Here is a 9,014-nt window from a genome sequence, read left to right on the forward strand (position 1 = left end):
TTTACGTCTCAGTCGATATTGTTCAACTTTTGTTAGTGAAAAATAAGCAAGTTGAGAACAATTAAAAACGTTTAATGAGATCAGCACATAACTGACCGTAGTGTAATTTTTGAATACTTCGAAATTCTAATAAACTTGTTGTTATCAGTTTAGCAAAATAAAAATTTCTTCTGTATATTTTTTAAAATTTGATGGAAATTAATAAACTTTTACATCTCATATGTAAATGTGGTTGTTGATTTTCTGGAATTTGGTTTACCGAAAAGTTTGTTTGTTTTCTTCCTTGTCAAACAGAATACTAATTTTAATTTTCAACGAATTCTGTTTATTATTTCTCAAGATATGATCAATAGCTTAAAATTGACTTGCAGTGAAGCTGTAATTTTCTGGATAAGCTGTAACTTTCTATAGTTAAAGAAATGCGAATACTTCACAACTTCTTTAATGTAAGCTCAGATATATGTACATATGTAAATATTGACTTAAAATCAGTTGAGTTGAATTAGAGGATCAAAGCAGATAGTTCGTCAGGATAATCGATCGCTAAAAATGTTTAATGTATTTATTTTTAATGTATGAATTTTAACATAAAAAGGAGGATTTCCGTTGAAATTCGACATGTAAAATTTTAGTGCAATAACAATACCTCTCCTTCGTATCCAATACAGTCTGTGAAAGGAGAATCGAATTCACAGTGATTGTTTTTCATCTCTATCTTGATAAACCAGCTAGTAAAATGGTAAACAAAGTAAATTTCTGTTTGTGGTAAACAAACTAAATTATGTATATATGTGTGCATGTGAAAAGTTTTTGATTTTTACAAAAAACTTAAATTTTGAAGGAGGAATTCGTGGGTATAAATTTAGTAGAATTTTGCACTTTTAATTGTGCAGATGACCGTTACTTGATATTAGGAATAACATTTTTTCGTGCTAAATAGTTTTCAATACAAGAAAAAAAAATGTTTAATACAAAAAAATTTTTAATAATTGGTGGTAATGCAATATACTTATACAATTAAAAAAAATAAATTTACAAAAACATTGAAAATATATTTTACTTTAGTTATATTGATGTTTGAGAAAGCTTTCGCAAGCAGAATTTCACGCCAAATTCAAACAGCACACAATTTTTCACAGTTTGGTTTAGTTATTGGAGTCGACCAAATAGTTCGGCCTAAAAATTCTAATAGTTCTACACCAACACCAACATCACTCCCTCCATTGCTTCCAACGACCGCCTCACCTAAATATCTGGCTTGTATGGAAAATTGTCGCTCTACACAAGAATATAATCCGGTTTGTGGTACAGACATGATCAATTATCATAATGAAGCAAGACTTGGTTGCGCACAACGTTGTGGCAAAGGTGAACACATATAATAATTTTTGATGTACATTTTATTAAATATTAATAATCATTTTTACAGATGTACAAAGAGTTCGTTTGGGAACGTGCTTACCTTTATAATTAACTAGGCAAGAAATGCTCATAAGCCATACATATATATGAATATGTAGTTCAGAGCAAATTGAATTCATTATTCTTTTACATTTTAAAAATTTCGTATGTTTCATTGTACGTACAAATACGTAATATTGTTTGTTTTTCTAACATGTAAATTAAAAATTTTAGTAGTTGAAGAAGTATTTATCGAAAGACTTAATATATGACAAATGAGTGATAATGAATACGAAGTGATCTCGAAATCATAAACTGAATTAAAAATCGTACCCTCCAAATATAAGAAGTGCTAAACTTATTAAACAAAAAACAAGTGACTCGATAAAATTTTAAGTATTCCATTGAAATATAAAAAAATTTACCATTGAACAATTTAGAACCGATGCTATTATCTTTTGTAATGGTTAATTCCTCCGAATTTCTGTATGTATAATATTTATTAAGTCAAGTGTTAAAGATAATTTTAGCGAGATTTTGGTTTGACAGTTCATCTTTCGGTCTTTTGGCGAATTTGTGCATTATACCGATTTCACTAAAAATTCTTATCTGAACTTACTTTCGGGCTGTGATAAATTTATCTTAAACATACTCCATGTTCTTGGAAAATGGACTTGTATTCTGATTCAATAGGTTCATTAAGTGGAAATAAAATTAAAAAAAAAAGTTGGCTACCTGATAAAAAATAAAAATCTATTTTGTAACGATAACAGACATTTTCTATTTAAAATTTTTATAAATAATATTAAAAGCATACATAAAATGATGTCATAGCATAGATTGAAAGGAACCACAATATTCGATATCACTTCACGTGCTTATTTATGTATTCAAGTAACAGCAAAAAATGTAAAAATAAATTTTTGGTGATGACTTTTGGTTTGTTTGGAGTACATGTGGAATTGGCGGATTTTTATATATTTTGGCGGGTTTTCATATATACTTACTTTGACTAAGTTTATTATTGCAAGACCAAAACTAGATTTTATAAAATACATAAGCCAAAATATTTAAGAACTTTTTCCAGCAAATAAAAAGTTTTTTTTTAACTCTAACAAAAATTTTATTTTAACGTCAGAAAATGTTTATAGCATAATCAGTATATGTATTATTACGTTATTATAATGTTGATTTCTCACTTTTAAATAAAATGTTTGTTACTCAATGTTATGATATAACATGAAAAAAGTAATCAAACTATTTTGATTATTTTTCTCATGTAAGGTATTATAAGTTGAAAATAAAATATATACTAGATACTATAAATACTGTTCTTAGTACCCAGTGTGTATTTAATTTTTATTTGAAGTTTATAAACATGAATTCAATTCATTGGTATAAAAAATAATGTTAACATTTTTCTTTTCAATTAATTATTAATTTTAAATAAAAAATAAGAAAAGATAGAGTTGGGCATGTCAACTCTGTGACTTCCGTACGAATTTGTTATCCTATGTGCGAATAAATATGTCATAGCTGACTAAGGGACAGACTATGACTTTAAGTTGCCATATTACCATATTAATTTATGCAAAATTTCATTGTGTATGTGTTTTCAATATTTTCTGAGATACGGCCAAATTACTACTTAAGTTTCAACGATTTTTATCAAACACAATTTCAACGATTTTTATCAAACACATTGGCCCTATTAGTATATTTGGTTATGTGAAATTTCAATAACACATCTTTTATAGTTTCTGAGATATAGCCAAATAACTTTTGAAGTTGTATGGCAGCTACCAGAGAGAGCCAAGCCATTTCAACGACTTTGATCAAATACACTGGCCTTATATATTTATTCGTTATATTTTTTATACCCTGCACTTCGTGAATGGTATATTAACTTTGGTATGGAGTTTGTAACTACTTGAAGGAGTCATCTGCGGTATGGACATATATATATATTCTTGCTCAGCGTAAAATTCTGAAAATCCGTCCGTCCGTCCGATCGCACGATAACTCAAAAACGAATAATGCAATCGACACCAAACTTTCACAAGTTGCTTCTTTTGTGCCAAGGACGAACCCTATTGTTACTGGACCAATTCGGACAACGGGTTCGGGTAGCTGCCATACAACTCAAAGAGTTTATTTTAATTATTTCAAAAACTAATAAAGGCACAAATATAAAATTTTGTATACATGTGTCCAATTATATTCTACACATGCTCTAAAAATTTTAATGAGATAGCTGCACCGGTTCGGGTGGCTGCCATACAACTCCAAAAGCAAATTTTTTATATTCGCCAAAATAATAAAGTCAGATTCATGAAACGTGGCAGTCGTGTGTCCAATTATAGGTCAAAGATATTTCTGAAGTTCTGGTGGAATTGCTTGACAGGTTCGAGTGGCTCCCATACAAGTCCAAAAGCTTATTTTAAATATTTGGAAAAATAATAAAGTCAGATTCATGAAACTTGGCAGTTGTGTGTCCAATTATAGGTCAAAGATATTTCTGAAGTTTTGGTGGAATTGCTTGACAGGTTCGAGTAGCTCCCATACAAGTCCTAAAGCTTACTTTAAATATTTGAAAAAATAAAAAAATTAGATTCATGAAACTTGGCAGTTGTGTGTCCAATTATAGATTAGATATACCTGCGAAGTTTTAGTGGAATTGCTTGACAGGTTCGGGTACCTGCCATACAACTCCAAAAACTAATTTTAAATATTTAAAAAAATAATAAAGTCAAATTCATGAAACTTGGCAGTCATGTGTCCAATTATAGATCAGATATATTTGCGAAGTTTTAGTGAAATTGCTTGCCAGGTTCGGGTACCTGCCATACAACTCCAAAAGCTAATTTTAAATATTTGGAAAAATAATAAAAACAGATTCATGAAACTAAGCAGTTGTGTGTCCAATTATAGGTCAAAGATATTTCTGAAGTTTTGGTGGAATTGCTTGACAGGTTCGAGTGGCCCCATACAAGTCCAAAAGCTTATTTTAAATATTTGGAAAAGTAATAAAGTTAGATTCATGAAACTTGGCAGTTGTGTGTCCAATTATAGGTCAGATATATTAGCGAAGTTTTAGTGGAATTGCTTGGCAGGTTCGGGTACCTGCCATACAACTCCAAAAGCTAATTTTAAATATTTGGAAAAATAATAAAGTCAGATTCATGAAACTTGGTAGTTGTGTGTTCAGTTACAGGTCAGACATATCCGTGAAGTTTCTATAGAATGGTTTCACAGGTTTGAGTAATTGCTATACAACAATGAAAGGTGCAGGGTATAATTCAATCGGTTCATACCGACTGAAACGTTTTTACTTGTTTTTTTTTTCCTTCTTCACTCCTTGGAGGAGTATAGGGCTAGTGCATGATATCTATCATGCCCTAGTTTCTATAGTCATAGAGAATTAGCTTGGTAGGTGACTAGCCTACCGTAGTTTTTTTTTTTTTATTTATATTATGAATATTTGAAAATTACTTGTATAATATTTATTAGTATTGCATATTAAGTTATATAATATTGAGTATAATTTTTATAGTGACCTGACCGGGGTTTGAACCCGAGACCCTTCGGTTAAAGGGCCGGTGCTATAACCACTGCACCAATGGTCAGATATTTATTTGTTATATATTTCCTATATATTTATATTAATATATTTATTCGTGCGAAATTTCAATGCTAAAACTTTTATAGTTTCTAAGATGTAGTCAAATTAATTTTGAAGTTGTATGGCAGTTACCCGAACCAGTACCCCGATCATATCCAATTTAAACAGGGTTTTGGCTATTACTATAATAAATCATTTCTGAAACTTAGCTCCATTAGTTTTTGAGTTATCGTTGGGACGGACGGACGGGCGTGCAGACAAAGCTAAATCGACTCAGAATTCGATGCTTATCAAAAACATACACTTGAGTTTTTATCCCTTCGGATATAAAAACTTACTTTAGGTTTTTATAGAATTGATGAAAACAGGGATCAATAAAGCATAACAAGCTTTGAAGATCGGACTTTTTATTTGCAGAAATTTTTGCCATTTTTAGGATTTTGGAAATTGAATCTTAATATGTATACTCTGTTGCGTCCGCGTTTTAAAATATTTGATATTTTGAATGGTTCTTTTTGTAGTGAATTTTTATAAAATATTTTTTGAAATTCGTCTCTACAATATCGCAATAAACAGATAGGATTAAATTATACCAATCGCGGGGATATAATATTTTAATATCACTTCTTTTCTTTTTTTTGTTCTATGATAGGGTGATCAGTATCATTCGTAGATTCGTAGATTCTAAGGGAACCGAGTGGGACAGGAGCATCCCCCCAAGCCACCGCAGCCATTTTTGACTTATTGTAGCTACCCCACTCTCCCGTCTATAATATCCCCGTCCCAATCACAAAGCCGGAGATATCCCTAAGGGAGTTGGACAATAGTTCCCGAACACTTAGGGACCCATGTCCAAGACAATTGCGGCGCCGAACAGCCAGTGCCGGACAGTCGCAGAGAATGTGCACGGCGGTCTCATCGCCACCCCCACAAAATCTGCACAGGGGGGAGCCCGACTTCCCCAGCCTATGCAGGTGGTATTTTACCGGGCAGTGCCCCGTGAAGAAATTCGCAATAGTGCGAACCCGGCTCCTGCTCATCCCCAGCAACTCCGCGGCGAATCCGCCACAGCACGCCGAAAGAAACACTTTCGCATGACGGCTCCCTTTCGTGTCCCGCCAGTGACGGCCGCATTCCGCCGCGAGCATGCAGGCAAGCCTGGCCCCCACGACCGAAGAAGGCAGACCGCAGAAAGGCAGCGGCTACACAAAGGCAGCCCCAGATCCCCTCCGCGCCAGCTCATCGGCAACTTCGTTGCCCGCATGGCCACTATGGCCGGGCGCCCAAATGAGCATCACTCTGTTCTTCGATGCCAATTCCATAAGTGCAGCAAGGCAGCTCCAGACCAGCTTGGATGTAATCTGAGCTGAACGGAGCGCCAGCAGTGCAGCCCTGCTGTCTGAGAACACATAGATGGTGCGGTTTCTATACCCCCCTTCCAAATTGATTCTCAGACAGATCTCTATTCAGATGTATTTCGGCCTGGAACACTGTGCAATACGGGTCAAGGGCTACATATACACGCGTGTCCGGGCGGACACCGTACACGCCCGAACCCACACCCGACTCCGTTTTGCACCCGTCCGCATACCACACGCTCGAACCCGACCTAAGTACCGGACCATCCTGATCCCACGTCCATCGATCGGGAAACAGAACCCTGTACCTGTGGTCGAAGTTGTACCGCGGCAGGCAGGTATCCGACATGGTTATTCTTAGAATCGGATCGCCCTCAATGAAGTCTCTGTGAGTTCTGTGGGCCAACTTTAGCCCTGCCCCGTCCTCGCCAGAGAGAAGTCGGTAAGTCACCAGCCGAGCTTCCTTCAATATATGGAGGTGCAGTGGCGGCAATCCGATCATCACCTCCAATGCAGCGGTGGGAGCCGTCCGCATCGCCCCGGTCACTCCCAGGCAGGCCAGCCTCTGTAGCTTTTCCAGCTTGGCCCGCACACCCGCCTGCTGAGCTTTACGGCACCATACAATCGACGCATAGGTGACGATGGGCCTAGCAAGGGCCGTATATAGCCACAGTGCTATTCTGGGACTTATTCCCCAGGTCCCCCCGATGAAGCTCCTACACGTCCACAAGGCCGCCGTAGCTCTCCCGATAACTCTATCGATATGGGTATTCCAAGAGAGACGATCATCCAGGGTTACCCCCAGATACTTCACCTCCCTCGAGTAACTAATACGTTCACCAAACAGAATTGGGCTCGTTAATCTGTCCCTGCTTCTGCGTCTGGTGAAGGCGACCAGAGTGCTCTTGCTTGGATTTATATTTAACTCAACGCCTTTGCACCACCTTTCCACAACACGTAAATTTTGCTGTAGAAGATCAGAAATAGTGCTCTCAAATTTTCCCCGCACGACGAAGGCCACATCGTCAGCGTATCCCCAGACACGCGCCCCGGAGCCCCTGAGAGCAGCTATTAGATCATCCACTACAATGGACCACAGGAGGGGCGAAAGAACCCCGCCCTGCGGACATCCTTTTGCAGCGGAAATGAAGAGTATATCGTCAGCTATGGTGGACTTAATAATCCTATCCTGTAGCATCCGATTGACCCATCTGCTAGTCGTCGCATCAATCCCTCGTTTGTGCAACGACTCACAGATGACATGATATGGGGTGTTGTCAAAAGCTCCCTCTATATCAAGGAAGCAGCCAACTGCTACCTCCCGCACTTCCAGTGAGTTTTCAAGGACCCCCACCAGACTCTGCAGAGCGAGTATAGTAGACCTTCCCGACTGATAGGCGTATTGAGATTCATGCAAGGGATTGCTTCCCAGTGCACCGTCCCGTATAAATCTATCAATCACTTTTTCCATTGCTTTCAATAGAAAAGAAGTAAGGCTGATTGGACGGAAAGACCTTGGGTGGTTGCTTGGTCGCTTACCCACCTTCGGAATATACGTCACTTTAGCCACCCTCCATGCCTGACGGATGTAACCCCACGCATAGCTGGCACGAAAGATTTCCAACAGTGCTCTAGCGATATGTTGGAAACCCCTTTGCAATAATGCAGGATATATCCCGTCATCACCTGGAGATTTGAAGGGCGTGAAAGAGAAAACAGCCCATCTAATCCTGCCCATCGTGAAGACTAGACGGGATCGTTGCCAGTCATCCCTCCTGGGCCAGGGTGCCCCCGGTTCGATGACTGCATTTGAGTGATTCCGAAGAATCTCCGAGTCAGGAAAGTACGTTGACGCCATAAGCTCCAACGTCTGCCTTCCGTTCTCAGTCATGGAGCCATCAGGACGTTCCATTAGGCCCAACCTACTAGCATACTTTTTGGAAAGCACCCTGTGAAGACGCGCACTGCTGGGGAGTTCATCAATGCCCTTGCAGAACGCCCTTCACGAGATTCTCTTCGCTTTCCTAATTTCTTTATTGTATTTTGTGAGTGAGTCCTTATACTCTTCCCACGAACCTGACGCTTTGGCCCTATTGAATAGCTTCCTGGTCTTTAATCTAAGCCTTGAAAGCTCCTCATTCCACCACGGGCACTTCCTATTGCTCCGCCTCGGCTTAGCACGGCAGCTCCCGTGATAGGCATTAGTAATAGCCGCCGTCAGGGCCTCGCTGGCCAGTTCGATATCCATCACCGTTCTGACAGAAGCAGGAACGGATCTAATCCCATCCATGAGGAGCGTTTCGAATTGACTCCAATCTGTGGATTGGGGCACCCGATATATTTCTTCTGCCAGGCCCCCGGAGACCATGATATCAAACCTAATCTGCCTATGATCGGACATGGATGTCTCATTTGAGACATGCCATCCACCAACCCTACTGCCGATAAATTCAGTGCAAAGGGTGATGTCAAGGACCTCTTCCCTAATTGCATTTATGAATGTCGGCCTATTGCCTTCATTCATAATCATTAATTTATTGCTATATATAAATTCAAGTAGGCACTCACCTCTTTTGTTTATATTGCTGCTTCCCCAGACGGTGTGGTGGGCATTGGCATCACTTCCTATTATA

The 9,014-nt window shown here is 38.3% G+C and overlaps 1 protein-coding gene across 1 annotated transcript; it reads left to right on the forward strand.

Annotated features, from left to right (window-relative positions):
* Window positions 1-746: 746 nt before the first annotated feature.
* LOC129614942 (uncharacterized) lies at window positions 747-2,379 on the forward strand. The gene is made up of 3 exons (XM_055529926.1): window positions 747-995; window positions 1,066-1,368; window positions 1,430-2,379. The coding sequence occupies exons 1-3, from the start codon at window positions 962-964 to the stop codon at window positions 1,468-1,470; spliced, it is 378 nt and encodes a 125-aa protein (XP_055385901.1). The 5' UTR covers window positions 747-961; the 3' UTR covers window positions 1,471-2,379.
* Window positions 2,380-9,014: the final 6,635 nt, after the last annotated feature.

Source organism: Condylostylus longicornis, unplaced genomic scaffold, assembly GCF_029603195.1.
Source record: "Condylostylus longicornis isolate FDR11 unplaced genomic scaffold, ASM2960319v2 ptg000130l, whole genome shotgun sequence".
In the NCBI taxonomy this organism is placed as follows: Eukaryota; Metazoa; Arthropoda; class Insecta; order Diptera; family Dolichopodidae; genus Condylostylus; species Condylostylus longicornis.